General features: G+C 42.1%; 1 protein-coding gene across 1 annotated transcript in view; it reads left to right on the forward strand.

Moving 5' to 3' along the window:
• The window catches only part of LOC121612613 (vitamin D3 receptor A), a 68,380-nt gene extending 48,980 nt beyond the window's left edge, over window positions 1-19,400 (forward strand). The window contains exons 4-9 of the mRNA XM_041945624.1: window positions 8,578-8,762; window positions 12,155-12,254; window positions 12,782-12,959; window positions 15,411-15,562; window positions 16,209-16,325; window positions 18,328-19,400. Coding sequence (XP_041801558.1) covers window positions 8,578-8,762; window positions 12,155-12,254; window positions 12,782-12,959; window positions 15,411-15,562; window positions 16,209-16,325; window positions 18,328-18,581 — 986 coding nt within the window. The 3' untranslated portion in view covers window positions 18,582-19,400. The remainder of the gene's footprint in view (window positions 1-8,577; window positions 8,763-12,154; window positions 12,255-12,781; window positions 12,960-15,410; window positions 15,563-16,208; window positions 16,326-18,327) is intronic.
• The last annotated feature ends 209 nt before the right edge of the window (window positions 19,401-19,609 follow it).

A 19,609-nucleotide genomic window follows, 5' to 3' on the forward strand; every position in this document is an offset into this window, starting at 1 on the left:
ATACCAACTGTAATTGCAGAGACAGAATCACTCCAGGGTGGCGCTGAGTAGAAAGCAGGATGACATGCTGGCAATTAGTGCTTGACATTAAAGCATAATTCAAATTATTGGCTCTTCTTAATCCTCATCATAGTTTCCTGAAGGTAGCAGGTATGTTCATCCACAGTCTGTGATTGGAGCGACGCACATTGTCATAATATTATTATAAACTACAGGTCCACTGGTCCCATTGGTTCAATCATGTGCAACAACCACCAGGGAGCTTCAAAATAACCACACATACTTTAGCTTTCCTGTATACACATGTAGCTAATCAGGATAATTTTCTCCCATTAAGGAGTATTTACATTTTTACTAACGTCCCTCGACAGCCATACAAAACTATTGAACACGTATCACACTAACCTCTTGGGATGTAACGATTTACGGAATCTTGCGATATCGCGGTAGAAATATGGCTCGATGCCATTGTGGGACTGTAACACGTTCTATTGTGATGTTACATGGTTATTTTTTGTTTGAACAGCAGAGGGCGCCATCATAGTCAAGAAGACAGACCTCTGTCATCCTTGGCGTGCAAGCCAAGCGCTGCTAAAAATAAACCCAACGAGAAAATGACAGATGAATGTGCCGATAACGGCAAAGAGATTGAAGATGCTCCATCAGCTTTTAGAGCGAACGTGTGGCAGCATTTCAGTTTCCCCGTTTTAAGAACGACAAACGCAAAACAACTTGTCAGACACTGCTGGATGACGGTCAGCTACACTACAGGAAACACATCAGACATGAGAAGCCATTTGGCACGTCGTCACCCAGGAAGCTTAAATCACAACAGCAACATAGTGTGAGAAAAAGCTTCAGCCAGGCCAAAGGAGCCTGTAAGAAGAATCAGGACTCCTGCTTCCCAGTAACAGTCCGAGAGCTGAAGAAATAACAAGATGCATTGCTGAATATATACAGCCAAAGACTTCAGGCCGTTTTCTGTGGTCGACGGTGATGGATTTCAGAGGTTAGTGAACATGATGGAGCCAAAGTGTACAATTCCATCAAGGCCACACTTAAGTCACACAGTGGTAGCAGCTCTGTACCAAGAGACAAAAGCTAAAGTGACACAGAGCCTCAAAGAAGCAGAGTGAATCTCAATAACCACAGATGAGTGGACTTCACAAGCTGATGTATCACAGTCACAGCTCGTGATACACCCAGCGAATGGGAAATGAAAAGTTTTGTCCTACAGACACGGCCTCTTTTCCAGTCACATACTGGACTCAACATAATTCAAAGAGCTGTTCTGTCGGGTAACCACATCCATGATTAGTTCGCATACTGGCAGGTCGGCTCAGCTGTCGTAGTTGAGCTACAGTGAAAATCGCTGCACCCCTCAGCTAAGCAGACAACTGCAGTGACCTCCGTTCAATCCTGCTTGTGACGCGAGGTTTAAAGTATGTGCAAACCACAGTCCGACCTTCTTCACTCATATTTTGTGCATCATCTGTAATGACAGCAATACCGTAATGATTGTTGTTATTGTTCATGTCAAGCTCCCATTCCAAAACAGCAGATTTCACAACCTCAGCCATGTTGAGTTCTTGGTATCGTTACATCCCCAGTAATGTCTGATGTATTGACGGGAGCTGCTGGAGTGAGTTTTGAAAAGAGCTGCTCACAGCAGTAGGTCATCCCCAAACAGAGATGCAAACTTGCATGTCTCCTCAGAAGTTCTCAGGACGTACACACAGTTTCTAAAACTCAAGCAGAGGAGAGTTGCTGTACCTACTGTAGCTTTGAGCTTGTTGCTTTAGTGTGGCTTGATGATTTTGTGTTGTAGGTTGTCAGTTGCTTCAGCTGGTTCCACATTAAATGGCGTAGTAAATGTGTTCAGTTTATTTTGATTAATTTTCATGTGAAACCTCTCGCCAAGTGCCTGAAGGAGTTTTCACACTTTTCTTTGAGTAGGATAATGCACAGTGCTCTGAATGAGGTTTCAGCTTCTTAGCTATTCACTCACCACAAAAATTGCCTGCAGAATGTCGTCTCTGTCAGAATGTGGTCTCTCGAAAGCTGCTTGCTTGGCACCGAAACTCCGCCGCCAGCGTTAACTTTATCCAAGAGCACTTGCTTTGCAGCTCATCCAGTTTAGCATGTTTTCGAGCTGTAATGATGCTTGTAATTTGTATTTGTATTCGGGAATTGCCTCGCAGGCCACATATGGTAGTTTATTCAACTTCAGTTTATGCACTGAAAATTAGTATTTTACTAAAAAACAAAATTAATCTATTTCAGAAATGGCATGACTGTGGTGAATTGGCACTTAATAGGACTTTGCCCTGATGTGTACTGATTCCCTTCTGCCCAGCAATATGTGCTCCTGGAAAATAAGTTGAGCATGTAGAGCAAAAGCAATGACAATGCTGTATTTAATCTGCATTTATGGCTGTAACACAGGCAATCTTCATGAACTGGAAAATGGGCTGTTACAGTGTGGATAACTGGCAAAGAGACTGTATGGACTGCAGCCTGCACCTCCAATCACAAAATAACCTAAAGCCCCCTTCCACTCTATGTAGATGTGGCCTTTTGAATCTGCTCATGACCAGGTCAGGTCAAATCCAGGTTGAGTAGGTCACGGCAAAAGTACCATCTTTGCCTCATGCGTGTATGAGGCCGGGATGAAGGTGTGGCACTTAGCATTGATTTGTAGAAAGTTGAAAGACTCACAACCGCTTAAAGAGTATTTGTTTCTCAGCTGGAGTTGACGCACATACTGTACGTATCCTATACGTATCAGCAATGTGCAGTTAATAACGAAGACATTGTCCTGGTTGATCTATGTGTTATTTGTGTTTGTGGTTGCCATTAGGAGTACGCCTTTGGTCCTGTGACGAGTATTAAGTTGCTCATATGACATACTCTTGGCAAGGAGGAAAACACAATAATGTTTTGTGCACATTTCTTTGCGTTGTTCATGTGAGCATGTTCCTTACAGTTACTCACTGTGTGTGTGTGTGTCATCAGTCTGTCTCACTGGGAATCTTGTGACAGCACTGACAAACGAGACACTAACAAGCTTGAGAAGGGACTTTTCTCCTCTAATCAGAAGAAACCGATATTGTCGTTAATTACTAGCTCTTCTCCTCTTACAGACCTTTTGAATATCATGTGATTAAACTGTTAGCGCATGACTCTGGATGGATGTGACTCTGGAAAGGTTGGATGGTGCTCTCTCTCTGTAAGGTGTGATACACCCAGGCTTTCATTTATTTATAAGGCCGTTACTGCTTTGTTACCACTGACATTATTTCTTTGCTGTCTTGATGTGGGCCCTTTTCAGACACACCCAAATGATTGGATTACGTTGTAGATGCCAGCTGCTTTGACTGAACTTGGAAAATGGGAGTTTTTCCTCATTGTGCACCTGCAACCTGGAATAACACGCAGAGCAATCTCAAGATTACCTCATTTTTATCCTTCGGGGCAATTTAAATGTTTTATCTCATCAAAGTTGATTCATCTGCTTTAAATTTGGATTTTTTTAATTTATTCCTAGGGTTTTTGTTATTTCACTCATTTTGCTTTCTATCATTTTTACTTTTTATTGCCACAATTTGTTTCTTGGTGTCCAGGATCTTTTCTCACTTTTATTTTATTTTTTCTAACATGGGCTTTGTTGTACTACCTCAATATGTTCCTGAAAATAAAGGCTGAGTGGATTGTTTTTTCTAGTTTAAATCTTATTTTCTAATACAAAATAGGATATTGTATTCATGGCGGCATTGTTGAGGATGAATTAGAATTCAGTTACTCTCTGTTTTGTGGGTATATGTCTGTGTGCTTTTATGCTATCCATTCTTTATGTTGGCAGCTTTGTCTAGTCTTCACCACCATTCAGACCAGAACTGTGTGTGTTTGTGTGTGTTTGTGTGTGTGTGTGTGCGTGCGTGCCTCTGTGAGCTGTGCCAGCTGAGTTCGTAGTAAACACCCCTACGCTGTCCTTGTTTGACAGGGGTTAGAGAGATGCCAGGAAAAGACCTCCCCGCTTGAGTGTGCGGGTGTATGTATTTGCTTGCTGTGTTTATCTGTTTGTGCCGGTGTGTATTTGTAACAGGATTAGAATCACAGGAGAGTGTCTGAAATGTTTTAGCCTGTAGATGAATGAGTTCCTGCCCTCTACGCCTTTCAGTAGCAAAGCTTCTCCTGCGGTGCTGCCCTCCATTTGCCTCCCTAATTCATATTCTCCATCCTCTCTCTGAGTCATTTGTGGTCCGTCTCTTTAACAACCTTCACACATGCATTACTACAAGTGCCAGATGCTCAATTTATAGCTAGATCAAAAACATGCCAAATGGGGGGTGTATATGCATCAAGAAAACAAAGGCTTGCTCTCTAGACTATTTAGCTTATCATTCAAAGTGTATTTATAATAAACCAGACACATTTTGCAGTCATTACACCCTTGCAATATAGCACATTTTTTTAGCAGCAACTCAACCAGCAAATGAATTGCAGACGATGGAAAGATTCTGCAGTGTTTACTGATAAGAGACACAGGTGCATGAATAGTTAGACTAAAGCCCACATGAATTAAAGACATGTTTTTAAAATTGGTGAGTGGACACAATCAACCGCCACCTAAAGTGTTTATACTCCACACCTTCCTGCCACCATGCACGCTTCCATTGTGATCTATTGATAAGCCATTCTGCGGCATGTGTGGATGCCCTGATGCATGGCTGACCTCATTTTACCTCTTGAAACATCACAGGCCCAGGGCGGCAGTGGGGAAAATACTGGCCACACACCAAATCCAGCTTGACATATATCACACCAAATCTGAGTGTTAGCAGCCTCCATTGTGTTTAACAGGTCGGTCGGCTGGTTAATGAGTAAGCCCACTGTGAACCTCTGGCCTCCACAACAGGGAGACTCTGCCTTTCCCTCTTTGTCAGAGTCTGTGGCCTTACTGGTGTTGACTAAACCCTCACTGTTTGCCTTTCTTTCTTTCTTTCTTTCAGTCTCTCTTTCTTTGCTCCTCTCTGCCATGCAAGGCACCACATCACCACATCCCATCATTTGCTTTCCAAACAGCAAACTTTCTTTTTGGTAAACTGCTGTGCATCTGCCAAGCACTGTGGGGTGGTCAAGATGTTCCTTTGATGGTCTGTTGTTTTTTTTTGTAGACTCCTGCCTTAATGATACCATCCAGGGCTCAAACTTGGCTAGAGACAGGCTCGTTCAATCATGTCCCGGCCTCAGAATAGCTTTGACGGCCTGTGCCAAACTTTGACCAAACTGTGCCTATTCATGATAGGGCTCTGTGCTGCATACTTGGATGTCCTCACCACAAGGAGTGGTTATGGGCAGTCCACTCCTGGCTTGAGACTGGATGGATATTGGAGTGCAGCCAAAGCCTAATTAATGACGGTGGGTCAAAAGAGATGAAAGCCAAGTAAATCCTTTGGTTAGCTAAGCAGTCAGATTCATTCAGTTGCCCTTTTAAGCCTGTGTAGCCAAACTGTTGTTGTTGTTGTTGTCTGCAACGCCGCATTATGCGGTTATGTAACGCTGTTTCTGTGGTTGCAATCCAGGGTGCAATCACTAAAAATCCACTTCAAAATAGTTGTTTACAGCAACAGGAAAATAACTAGAATTTAGTATGAAGTGCAGCACTATTTAATTTAGAATCATCCATGCCATCTCATTGGTCTTTTTTAATTAGCAGTTACAGTAAATAATGTATTTATTCAGTTTTTTTTATTCTTTTCATCCAAATAAGTACTTAACCATTGTAAAGGCTAAAGGTTGTAGCTTTCCACATGACTACATATTTTATATAGTTTAGGAACAGGTAACAGGTGCAACAATTAGACATTGCTGTATTGACAGATGAAGACATTAAAAATTGTTAAAAACCAGTAAGAAGCTAATTTTAGAAGTTATTGTGACTTACTCTGAATTAAAAAAAAATGTGTAAAGATATTTTCTACCTCTCAAAAACAATCCATGTCAACACAAAGCAAATAGCATCATTTGATGGAGCTAAATGTAATGGCAATAAAGTGTGAATAGTGAGATGTTGACGTTGTATCTGCGCGTGTTGTGACCTAATGGCTCTGGGCCTGTCTCTCTTTGGCAGTCGCGGTCTGTCTGGCGGTCATGCTGTCTGTCTGTCTGTCTGTCCGTCTGCACAGTTGAGCGCTTCATGGGTAATCGGTCACTGTGGCAGAGTGTCAAAAGGGTAATATGGGCCAAGGCACTCAGGGGCTGAGTGCAACTCTCCAGCAGTGACCCACAGAGCCAGGCTTCACACCTGGACGACAAGAATACTAGCTTTAACTTATTGTTTCTATATTCTGTGCTGTTTCTGTGCTCCCTGCATGCTGTGCATAGGTTTCCATAATATTCTGAAGAAGAAAAGCCATGGGCAATTGACAGTGTTTTTTTTTTTTTTTTTTTGGCTCAGTGTTTAATATTTGCTCTAAGAATATAACTGCACAGTTCTCCTAGTGTGTTGTTAGCTCCATATTCTCTGCACAGTGTCCTATGTGCACTGGGAAGCAAACACATACCTGAGCAAACTTTAATATATGTGCACATATACAGTAAGTGTGAGTGTGTTCATTCAGTTTCTTCATTCATAATTTGCAGGCAAAAATCTATGCCTAGTTTGTACTCTGATGTGTATAATCTTGTAACTCAATTAAAACAATGACAGTGACATAGTGCTAAAACATCTTTCAATTTAAGTAGTAAACCAGCTCTGTTTATAAACTATCCAAACAAGAAAAGTAACACTGAGGGATTTTTTCAGACCAACTCATTACAGATTGCAACACACACCCAGATGTTGGTCATTCAGTCTGTTGCTGAGAAGCGTCCACAAAACATTGTGCTGCAGGAGCTGGATGCATTACTCATACTAAACTAAATCAAAATAGTGTACAGAACGAGTGTTGAAAATAAACTCTCCACATCAACAGTTTAAAGTGGAGCAGTCCGAATGGAAGCTGTCTGGTTTAGTGTTCGCTAGAACTTGGATTAATCTAGGGATTCAGTCTGCACTACCCTGAAACTAAAATTTTCGAAAGCCAGTAGACTGAGGTGCTGTAGCTAATGTGACTAGTCAGTCTGTGTTTCTGCTATATTCACCCACTCATGGCAGCCCACCACAGCTGGATTTTCAGTGCATAAAATTGGCACTTATCACTGCTTGGCTTTAGTCGTTCTGTCATTCACACGGTACTTTCGCAGCAGGGGTGGCAATGTTTTCAGTTCTGCCCTGTTCTGTTCTGCTATTTGCAGCAATAAGCTAATGTTTTATGCGTAAAGTGACAGGAGGGTTTGACACTAATTCAGTATCCTTCCCAATAACAGCATTTTAATGTGAAGGCAGTGTTTTGCCTATGCTGTGATGCCACTTCAGGAAATGTTGACAGTTCCAGCGTGGTTAGCTGACATTGCCAGAAGTTGACTTTCTTTCCTTTTCTTGGCATTGACATTTTTTTAAATTGTTTATGTGGAAGTTGGATCAAAACATTTCAAGTACCAAACAGATTTCATTATAACTTTGAGATCTTATTATGGTCACAGGGGTCATACTTGGGCAAAAGCAGCCTTATTGAAACACTTTTGTCTCAGAGTGTATCGTGTCTTAAATCCAGTATAGATAAATGTGAGTCTGAAGTGATCTGTTATAAATAATGAGTGTTGTGAAGAAAGATTATACAGTAATGTAATGCTCTAAGACATGTGGAAGTGGCACGCAAACCCAGGAATTCCCAAAAGCACTTCTCATCGAGTCAAACCTAAAAGAGTCACTATAAACAGTATGTATAATCCATCCTGCACCACTGTGCCACTCTGCCTGCAGTCTCGACTCCTGTGGCATGAATAAGGCAAAAGGCACTTAAACATCCAATACCTGCCCCATCAGCTGTATAAAAAAGGCAGCAGACATGACAAGCCTTTTCTGCGTGCCAAACTAACAGAGTGTATGGTTCATGTAACCTGGGACGGAAATGGTTAGAGCTTCCCTCAAGTTTTGAAAGTTAACTTTATTCTACTGATGACAAGTAGCTCTGTTTTTTCCACAGTCCATCCTAAACTGAATTCATTATTATCCACTTAAACAACCTTATCACCTGTCTTTGACTTATTGTGGCCCAAACAACACACTTAAAACTCCTCCAGTATGATTCTGTGCTGAGTATTATCACCTTTTGTTTTTCCCTGTGCCTTACACCATTGTGAGTGTGTTGTCACCACAGCATCTGACACCATGTGTGTGGACCTGTGCATGTGTTTGCTTTCACTGAATTAGACACAGTGAGAAGAGCACAGATCAATTACAAGACCTTGTGATACCCGCGGTGTTAATGGAGTTAACTCTTGAATAAATCCTTTATCCCTTTTGGTTCTTTTTTTCGTAATAAGTAAAATAAAATTCAGATTGTCGGTGTTTTCATTGAGGTGTACGCAAGCCATTAATATGATATGAATGTGTGTGTGATGGTGAATTTATTTTGTCAGTGTGTATTGTAAGATATTTTAATATATCCTTTATTCCTTCCGCTATTACAGTCATCCTGACAGACGAGGAGGTTCAGAGGAAGAAGGACATGATATTGAAGAGAAAGGAGGAGGAGGCAGCCCGGGAGGCGATGAGGCCACGTCTGAATGAGGAGCAGGCCCGGATCATCTCCTCCCTGGTGGAAGCTCACCACAAGACCTATGATGCCTCCTATTCTGACTTCTCCCGCTTCAGGGTTAGTTCAGTACAAAATTTCTGCCTAACCAAAACCACAAGGACAGCGATGTAGCCAAAATTACTTTGTTCTCCACCATGAATATGGGTGGAGCTGGTCATGATGTCATGCAACACAAGGAAGGGTTTCATGAACCACAGCATCAGGCACTAATGCAGAATTTTCCAGTAAAGAGCAAATTGATACAGAAACACAAGTTACATACAAAATGGGGTAATTGATATACTTTTCCAAGTGCCACCATAGAAACTAAAGTCCTTGGAGGTTAAATACTAAGAACTATTGTTCAAACAAAATGTAATAATAGGATATGGATAGCATCTGCTCTGGTTTACCACAACACTGCAGACCTTGGCATTCTCTCTTTAGTTTGTACCCATGACTGTAATTGGCTGAAGTAGGCTACAATTATAGCTAAAACACAAGGAAAGGCTGCCACTTCTTCAGCAAGTATTTAACTGTATTACATTTACTGTACCATTATACCATGGCCAGAGAGAATTGAGATTGGCTGGCTGGAAGGTGTGGATCACCTTTCAGTAACCACACAGTATAGCCAGCCCGTCCATCCTTTTTTTTCCCTTCCCCATATCCACACATTTTTTTTGAGCTTATGTGGGGTCGAATTGTGGTGGCCGCAGGCTAAGCAGAGTATTTCAGACATCCCTCTTCCTGGATCCTCATGGATGCCGAGGCATTCCCACGTCAAATGAGACATGGATTCCCTCCAAGAAATTTGCTACCCTGGGGTCTCCTCACCGTTGGACATTCCTGGAAAACCTCCAAAGGAAGGCACCCAGGAGGCATCCTATCATATACCTGAACCACCTTAGCAGGCCCCTTAAAAGAACGAGCAGTGGACCCAGTCTGAGCTGCACCAATCCGCCTGTCCATCTCACGCTCCATTTTACTGTCCCCCTTGAAGAATATTCCAAGATACAGAAACTCCTCCGCTTGGGGCAGTAACTCACTCCCAACCCGGAGGGAGCAATCCACCGTTCTCCGGCAGGAAACCATGACCTCAGACTTGGAGGTGCTGACTCTCTTCCCAGCCGCTTCACACTTGGCTGCAAACCACCCCAGCGTGTGCTGAAGGTCACCATCTGACGAAGCCGACCGTCGAAGTCTTTCTCCTTGTCCCTCCTCTCTAGCCACGTCATTTTCTCCCCAAGCTTCTCCATTGCCTTTTTTCCTAATGTCCACCAGACTCTCCGTCCTTTTCTGCTTACCTGACTGCCCCACCCATACACACACCTTAGCCCACTTCTCATTAGCTCCTCAGTTACCCGAGCTTCCCCACCTGCAACTCATTCCCTAATCAGACTGACTACACAATACAGTTTCCTTCCTTTGTTACCATGTGTTTCATGTCTTGCATCTCTAGCCTCTGTAGTTGTATTCTGTTATCTGTTGTTCTGTTTATCTGAAGCCAAGATGCGAACTAACAAACCTCAGGAAGAAATTTAAAGAAACGAAATGACGTTTTCCACAGTAAAGTTGATAGCCTGAGTCTGAAGGACAACTGGGAGGGAAAGAGAGGATGGGAGGGAATAAAGAGATTTGATGAGGTCACAGGTAAGCATGAGAGAGTGACACCCTGAGTACATAATGAGGCGAAGAGTGAAGAGCACATCAGCAGAGCGGCAGCTTCAGTGCTCAGTGTGTTTACACAGGGTGCGTCCAGGGACAGCATTGAGCGTGGGTCACCCTTGTTTTTTTCATTGCTCAGGGCCTCACGCAGTCACTTTAGTTACATTTATAAAACAGAAGCAAATAGACTTGAAGCATTAAAATACATTTTGGGTTGTATTTATGCCCATAAAGCACAAGTAAATAGTACATCTGCCCCCACAGACACTTGTAGGACACATGGCACTGAAAGACCTCCCGTGCAGACATGAGTGATATTTGGTACTTTGTCAGCAAGCGGCCTTGGTATAAGCAGAATAATATGTTTGGAATACAGTGAGGGAAATAAGTATTCAACACATCAACATTTCACCTGAAATGAGACTAGACATTGATATTTACTATGCAGATAAAGATATTGTAACATAGGGTTTAATTCCTGGGTTAATCCCCGGGATTCCTGGGAGTACCCATCCAGACCCATTTTTCATTGATTGGAATGTTCTGATTTCTTTACCTGCATAATTTTCTTTGCAATTAATACTGATGTCAGGTCTCAATTTTGTGGGAATAGCTGCATTAGAAATCCGTTCAGATGCGTTGGATGCGTTGTCCCTCACTGTACATACAGCTCCAGAAGGGTGCAATCACATCTACATTCTGGTTTCTTTGGTCTCTTGTCTTCATATCAGTTAAGGTCACATGAGTCACATACACATCTATGGTGGTAGTGACAGCCAGATTTATTAATGAGTGGTATATCAACATATGTGTGGTACATATGGGGAGAAGTGCAGGGACTGGGAAATGGGTAATGGGATTCAGCACCACTCCTGTGATCTTGAGATAGCTGTAAATAGTGTCTGTAACCACAGTCATATTTACTGCAGACCAACAAGTCAGCTGCTATCGCCTGTGTGTTTTCAATTTGCTTGACACCCGTAACACGAGTCAACAGAAATGTTTATCCACCCAACGGTGGCGTCGTATTTTCTTCCTCCACGTCATGAACTTGATACTTTCAGACGGCGTTCTCTCTGTGGACCACAACAATTGAGTCGTCCAGAGTAAACGAGATGGAGGATGCAGATTGGATGGAACATCTGAGAAAGTCTCAGTATTCTCAAATCAGTTCTCCATGTGTCTGTAATTTAGCACACACTGTGTAGGCAGCCACAACCACACTCCAGTTGGGTAGCAGTTACTGAGTAAAACTCAGTTTTCCAGATATTGAGCTGTGGGTGTCACTTTGAACTGAGGGTGAACCTTGCAGGATGAAGTAATCCTATAAATAAAGCATAGAAAATCTTGACTGCATCTCTGACCAGTCAAAACAAGACTAGATCAAAACCCCTTATATGGCTGGACCGTATGTTGTGATAGTGTATTTGCAAATAGATTTGTTTCGGGGTAGTGAGTGGTAGTATCCATGTCACTCTGTATTGAGTGTTTTGTTATTTGGGGTGCTTTAACTGTGTGTTCTCCCTCTTGCCTTTTGGTGCATAGAGAACTGTTTTCTCTCCTACTCTGCTATGCTGGACTCTTACAGTGTGTGACCAGATGTTAAATTTGAAAGATAGCCTTGTAAATGACAGCCAGGACTAGAAAATGTTAGAGTGTATTAATTATTCAGTATAGTCAAGTTGTTTAGTTCCAAATCACCACAGAACATACAGTATCTCCAGGCAGTGTTCATAGAAAGCAGGTTTAGACTGTGCTCTGAGAGGAGGATGTTAATATTTGTATTTCTCTGTGTGTCTTAGCCTCCAGTGCGTGAAGGCCCAGTAACACGCAGTGCCAGCAGAGCCGCCTCCCTTCACTCTCTGTCTGATGCCTCCTCTGATTCATTCAACCACTCACCTGGTGAGATGCACTTAGAGTCCTTCTTCTGTCCTTCTTGGCTTTCATGCTTAAGCTTTTAAGTCCATTGATTTAAAAACGTAAATATAAGCAGTAACTCTGTGACTCTCTCACTCAACAGGCGCACATACACATACTTGTTCAACTCCTTAAGGCCTTAAAGTCATTGTGTAGAGAAGAGTCAGATATCCAACTTTTGAGAAAAGGAAATGTTTTTGATCTCATTTCATGTTGTTTAATGTGGTAATATGACAGCATACTCATAGGTGTTAAAAAGTCTGAAAAGGTCTCTGTTAATGTTTTCTTAAATGTGTTTTCTTAAACTGCAGTCTGTCTTCATTACTCATGGCTGTTGTTTCTCATGTTTTTATGTTCACTGTGAACCCACATGCTGTTTTACCCTGTTTGACCTCTTACTGGCTCTTTGTTTTTCTGAGTATTTAAAGTGCCTAATTTTAATGACTTCCTTACTCTGCCCCTCCCCTCACTTTGCTTTCCTCATCTCGTCTCTTAATCCGTTCCTCAAACAGAGTCGGTGGACACCAAGATGAACTTCAGCAGCCTGTTGATGATGTACCAGGATGGCGCGAGCAGTCCAGACTCCAGTGAAGAGGAGACAAAGCTGTCCATGCTGCCCCACCTGGCTGACCTGGTCTCCTACAGCATCCAGAAGGTCATTGGCTTTGCCAAGATGATCCCAGGCTTCAGGTACAAACTCCATGCACTGAGTTTGATTTTAGATTTTGAGGTATCAGTACAGTGTAGCAGTATGCATTGCTGTCGGCCATGATGTCTTTGTTTTTCCTTGGTGTCAACCAGGTCAGAATTTAACATGTTACAGTGGAGCTTTAAGAAATTATATGTAGCTTATGCTGGTTTCTTAAAGCTACTATTGGTGGATCTCGAATTAGAATTTTAATTTGACTACAGGAATAAATAATTTGTCACACAATGTGTAGTCAGTTTTACTGGTGGTTGCATGGGCCTTAATGCACAAAAATGAAAGATTTGATCTAATTTAAAGGTGCTGTCGCTGACCCTTTACCTGCAGGTCAACAGGAACACCTTGATTGGCATTATGATCCTCTGGTGGCATAAATCACATTCTGGCCATGTTTAAAATTAAACGTCATTATCTCTGCAGCTATCTGCTGTTTTACTAAGTTGTGGTAATGATTTGTTGACTGATAAAATTCTACTGCAACCAACCAGCAAGCATGTACAGGCACAAAGGCTAGCAGCCTGAACAAGCTCCCCCACCCACACGTGGAGCACAATGATATGCTGCCTACATGCATGCGGGACATTACTGGGTAGGGTGAGATGCTATTATCACTCCCAAACAAACAAGCTCTTCCAAGAATATGCTGGAACAAGCTGTAGCTTTATAAATACATGCTGCGCTAAGAGATACTCTAAGTTTATAAATGTATGCACATACAGAGACCACATAATAAAAGAATAGCCAAGACATATCAGCAATATGGGTATACATAATGCATATGTGTGTGTCCGCATGTTGTTTAACAGAAGTGGAGGCGAGATGTTGATGTGCAGATAGCTTAATATTTACATACATGTATTCCTACTGTTGACCTTGTAGCAGTGCATCATGGATATGTTATGTTATGTCAGGGGGATTTAAGGGAATATGAAAGAAATTGGAATTTCTTGTTTATCTAGACGATACTGCAATAATATGCTGACACGCAGCTCAATGCGTTGGTCAGGGGGAGACATTTTCCTCTCCTGGACCTCAAGATTAACTGTAATTAGACCTCTGACCCTCAGGGCCCTATTTCGAGAAGCATTTTGTGTTCAACTGAATGCATGCTCTACTTTTCTTTCACAGTTAATAATTCTAGGGGTATTCCCATTCAACAGCATTTGAGTTAGAAATGCAGACCTTAACACCAACAGATTTGCTTCTGAGAAAATTGTCAAAAATGTCCCTCTACTGTCTTCAGTCAGGTCTCAGTTCTTAGAATTTGCATTTGCTGCTTTTTATGACTCATACTGTAACACTGCAGTGATTCACACTATATTCAGATCCACATACGCAGTTTCTGTACATTTGCAGTTTAAAAGAAGCATAAGAAAAATAAGACTGGCCAAGAAATGAACTGAGTTGACAAAAGCTTAGAACAAAGTGGATAATGGCTTGCATGAAGAAAAAAAATCTTAAGGGCAAATTGTGAAGCAATGAGTTCATTTTCATTCGAAATGATAGTGATGGTGAAGGTTGCTGCTCTTCAAAAGTCAGTATGTGATTATTTACATACTGCACTTGAGTGTATGAAGTATTGAGGAGGGCGGTTGCTGAAGACACACCATGTCTGTGTGTGTACTGTGCTTGTGTGTACGCTTTTATGACCACACAAATCCTGGGGCTGGACACCCGGTTGCTACAGTAACGATGTAATATGTTCATTGTGCATGCTGTGCTTTTCAGTCACACACACATATACTCGTACGTCTATCCTTGTGGTGACACTCATTGATATGATACGACATCAAATGAGTTCTGAGCATATTTAGATATTTTATCTGGAGCGCTTGTTTTTCTGGTGTGTTCAAAGTCATTTTTCATCCCACTTAATTTGTACCACTTTAACTATGGAGTGTTTTGCAATGCGTGTTTATTTGCCAGATTTTGGATGTCACATATTCTGAATAGGACCCACAAGAGTCCATGTGTGTGATAGCTTAGAGTGATTTAAAAAACTTACTAGAAACCACCGTTCTTTTAGGGATTTTTCTGTGTTTCTGTCCACTTTGCTCTCCTCTCTGTACAGTCAGTACAGTAAGTCAGGCTCGGGGTGGAAATGTTTTGAGTGAAAAATAGATGCTACAGATGTTTCAACTTCAACTTCCTCAAATATATATTTGCCATTTCTGTACTTCAGTGTTTTTACTATTTAATAAGTAAGCCTATATTGAATGATTTATCGTTCTAGCTGTAAAATGTGCCATGACTTAAAATAAGATCAATATGATTTTTTTTTAGTTGATACAGTACAAAGAAGGTGAAGCTTAAGTAAAGAAACCACCAAAGCTCAGATCTGTTAACATGCTGTAATTTGACAGTGCTTGTGTCTGACCGTAAACATTAATACAGTTATAGTACAGTAACATACTGTATCTGGCTGTGTGTTCCAGGGAGCTGACAGCAGAAGACCAGATCGCTCTGTTGAAGTCGAGTGCCATTGAGATCATCATGTTGCGTTCAAACCAGTCCTTCAATCTGGAGGACATGTCCTGGAGCTGCGGGGGACCTGACTTCAAATACTGCATCACTGATGTTACTAAGGGTTGGTTGCATCTCCTCTGCCATCTCATCACAGTGAAATCAATGTAGTGTGGAAGTGATACATGAAGGCATAAGCAGCCTGTTTGGACTCTGACTCATGACTGCACACACAGACAATGTCAGAGCCCTTGCTAGTTGATCACACATCATCTTCGATACACACTTCTTCTTCCTCGTGTACCCAATCATGTGGAAGTGTCCAGGAAGGCGACAACATTTTGGAAATGGGTTTGCCTTTGCACACAAGTATGCGCTCTCAAGGAGAGAAAGAGTTGGAGCAGATGACACAGCTGGGATTTTTTTTTCCTCCCACCTTATATAACGGAGTCTTACAAGGATCACCCACAAGCTGTTTTTCTACGCACACTTGCACATTACTATGAGGTTTTGACTTCAGGTATTTTCATGGATGCAATAAAGGGACCACAAACACACACTCAGTTTGTTAAACCACACATGCAGGGCAGGAAGCAATACTTTCTGTCTGCAGCGTATACACATAGAGAGCAGTGATTCAGATTTGAAGCCCACTGCTGCATAAAGAGTGCTTGCATTCATAAGTCAGTAGAAAAGCACGACATGTTTCCCTAGTGCAAGAAGATGTCACTTACTCTGCAGATCTAATATGTTTGTGTTGTCCTCCTTAGCGGGTCACACTCTGGAGCTGCTGGAGCCGCTGGTGAAGTTCCAGGTCGGCCTGAAGAAACTCAACCTGCACGAGGAGGAACACGTGCTGCTCATGGCCATCTGCCTGCTCTCCCCAGGTACTGCCTGTGTTTGTGTGTGCGTTTGCGTGTTCGCGGTGTAGGTATACTTCCTGCTGAGCCATTTTTAAGAATGAGATTGTTAGCAGATTGACTAACTACTAACAACACCATGTCAGGAAGGTATAAATGGTTCAGCGCAGGATTTGTGTTGCTTGCTGACCTCGATTCACCTTTTGGTTGCTGCCAGTAACACATGAAAAAAGCTTTTCCTGGAGAACAACACGTTCTGTTCAACAGATTAAAGTAAGAACTCCAAAACACATCGTCAGAAATTCATGCTTGTGAGCTTTCAGTGACAAGTTGAAAACAGAGAATGAATATGATAACTGATTGAGGTCATCAAGCAGCAAGACAACTTCAGTAGATGATGCAGACTCATTCAATATCAAACGTTTCAAAGGTTGTTTGTTTCCACTATCTAACACTACTGTGAGTCAATGAGACAAATGTGATATCCAAATTTCAGTTTATAGCCTTCTACCTCAAGCTTTATGAACGTTATTACGTTGCTGGTTGAGCACCAAACCTTTTTAAATACATGAAAAACACCACCTTTAACCCTCTGAACCAATGGATGTGTCAATCTCAGAGTCATAGCTCAGTCATCATAACAGACAGACGCCTTACAGACTTTCTTTCTGAGGCTCTTATTATTAATTATCACATTGTGTTTTACTTATGTTTTACACAGGCACACATCTTGGAAGCAACAGCTTAGTGTGTCTGTAATGACTACGCACAGAGCCTGTAAATAAAGGGAGTAAAAACCAAGCAAAAAATATGAGTTCAAAAGCTTAAGGCAGAGTAAAGAGCAGCACAATGCAAAACAGTGACTGTGTGTGTATGAATGGCTTGCTCCTGTGAGACATTAACAGTATTTGCGGGGTTTAAAAATATACACGGGGTAATTTCAGGAGATGAAAAGTGGCTCCCTAAAAGCCTCTTCAGAGATCACAAAGACCTGCATTAATGACTAATTGTATTGTGAAATTGTTAATTGTAAAACTGAGTGAAATACAGGTTATTATGGGGCAGTAACTTTGCATTTCTTAAATAAATGCAAATGATAAAATAAAAGCCAAAGGAAGAGGAGATGTTTTTTAAAAGGTAACACTGATGTCAGTTAGTGAGTGTTGAGAGGGCGAGTCGCCTGCGTGAGCTCACATGTTGTCAGATTAACGGAGTGAATCTTAACACTCTGAGAAGGTTTTAGAAAGCATTTTGTCAATGCTACAATCAGCACGTCATAGGTGTTAAACTGAGGCGCATGAAGTTCAGCTGAACTTGTACTGTTCCTGTCACAAAGGACCATCTTCAGTATAGAGACTGATGATCGCTGTGAGCAGCAGGCTTACAGTGAAGATGGCTTTGCTGGATGTGTTTCACTGAAAAGAAGCAGGTAGCCGAGCCTCTTCGGTTCTTGCTTTCTTGTTCCACAGGTACCAGAAACGTTTAAAACCCAGATTCCAAACAAGTTTGGGCGCTGTGTAAAACAGAAATAAAACTGAATGCAACAACTTGCTAATCCTTTTTCATATTTAATGTCTGACCTCATCGGCTTCATTCATTTTTGTAAGTATCTGCTTATTCTGAATTTGATGCAGCAACATGTTTCAAACAAGTTGGAACAGGAGCAACAAAAGACCTAAAATTAAGAACATGCTGTGAGCAAGACTAACTGATGAAGTAGAAAGTAGTAGCAATGTTTTTATTTTTTGTGCTGGAAATGTAGAAATGTAAATACTGACTACTGTAGCCATTCCATATGATAAAATGTGACTGCTGTGTGACCACGAGCCACTAATGTTTTCTTTTTTTTCTGTTGTTTTCTCTCCCTCTCTTTCTTTTCGTCCGCTGTCCCACCTCACTCTCCTCTGCTTTCTACCTGCACCCCTCCCTGACTCCTGCTTGTCTCTCCACCTCCTCTGCTCTGTGACCTCCCTCATCATGGGCACATGCACGCTCCCTGCACTGCCCCCTCTCTGTTCCTTCATGGCAGATCGCCCCGGTGTCCAGGACCACAGCCGGATCGAGCAGCTCCAGGACCATCTTTCAGAGACACTGCAGGCCTACATCCGGGTCAATCACCCGGGTGGACGCCTCCTCTACGCCAAGATGATCCAGAAGCTGGCCGACCTGCGCAGCCTGAACGAGGAGCACTCCAAGCAGTACCGCTCGCTCTCCTTCCAGCCCGAGCACAGCATGCAGCTCACCCCGCTGGTGCTGGAGGTGTTTGGCAGCGAGGTGTCGTAGCAGTGGAAGGAGGGCACGCTCGCGCATCACACACAGGATGATTAACCAACCCCTACCACCTTTTCCCCAAGAAAACCCCAGCCCTGACATACCTGGACATGTGGGAGAAAATGGATAATCACATAGGTAGATGGTTACCTTCACCTCTTCATCATCTGCCCATCCTCCTACTCCTCCGCCTCCGGACCTCAAGCAGCAAGACTCAGATGCCTGGACCTCTGGATTTATGGATTTAAGACACCTGAATGGTTTTCTGCAGCACTTGGATGGCCAGATTATATTTTGACCTCTGGATTCTCAAACACAGTACCGCATTAAACGTCAACGTAGACATCTGGAACGGACAGAACATCCATGATCCAAAAATTGCCTTTTGTCATCATCACCTTTCCCCTGGACATCACTGCTAGATGCCTGCCATTTTTTTATGGTGGAGACAGCTAAATGGATGTGACACTCACATCCCTTTTTACCATCGTCCTCATAACATTGTCCATGTACACATCATCGCGATGACAGAGAGGAATAGATGCACAGATTTACATGTTATTAACCATGCAGGCACTTGTGAGGTACAGATAAATGACTAGCAATGTTACAACACTAGTGTTAGATAGCTATAAACTATCGTCGATTTACAAATCTCTGACAGCAAAGATATCCAAATATATTAAACATCAACATGGTAAGCCTTGGGCAAGCTTAATATGATGTAATGGAAATAATTAGTTTAGTAGTTGAAAAATACTTGGTTAAGATGGAGTCTAGCAGGTGCGTTTTCCTGCTTAGCCCAGTGTATCTGTGTTTTTGCAACGAGAGGCGTCAGATGTTCAGCTGAAGTGAAGAGAGCAAGTCAAAGTAGGAGTGTTTCAGTGTGGTAATAGTGGGAAAAGAGGGGAGAGTTGGGGAAATGAGTAAAGGTGGTTGGATAGATGGTGGGAGATGCTACGGTTGGAATTCCCTGTTCACAAGACAAAAGGGAATTTCACAAACAAGAATGTATGTATAATGCTATATGAATATAAATA

Source organism: Chelmon rostratus, chromosome 10, assembly GCF_017976325.1.
Source record: "Chelmon rostratus isolate fCheRos1 chromosome 10, fCheRos1.pri, whole genome shotgun sequence".
NCBI lineage: Eukaryota > Metazoa > Chordata > Actinopteri > Chaetodontiformes > Chaetodontidae > Chelmon > Chelmon rostratus.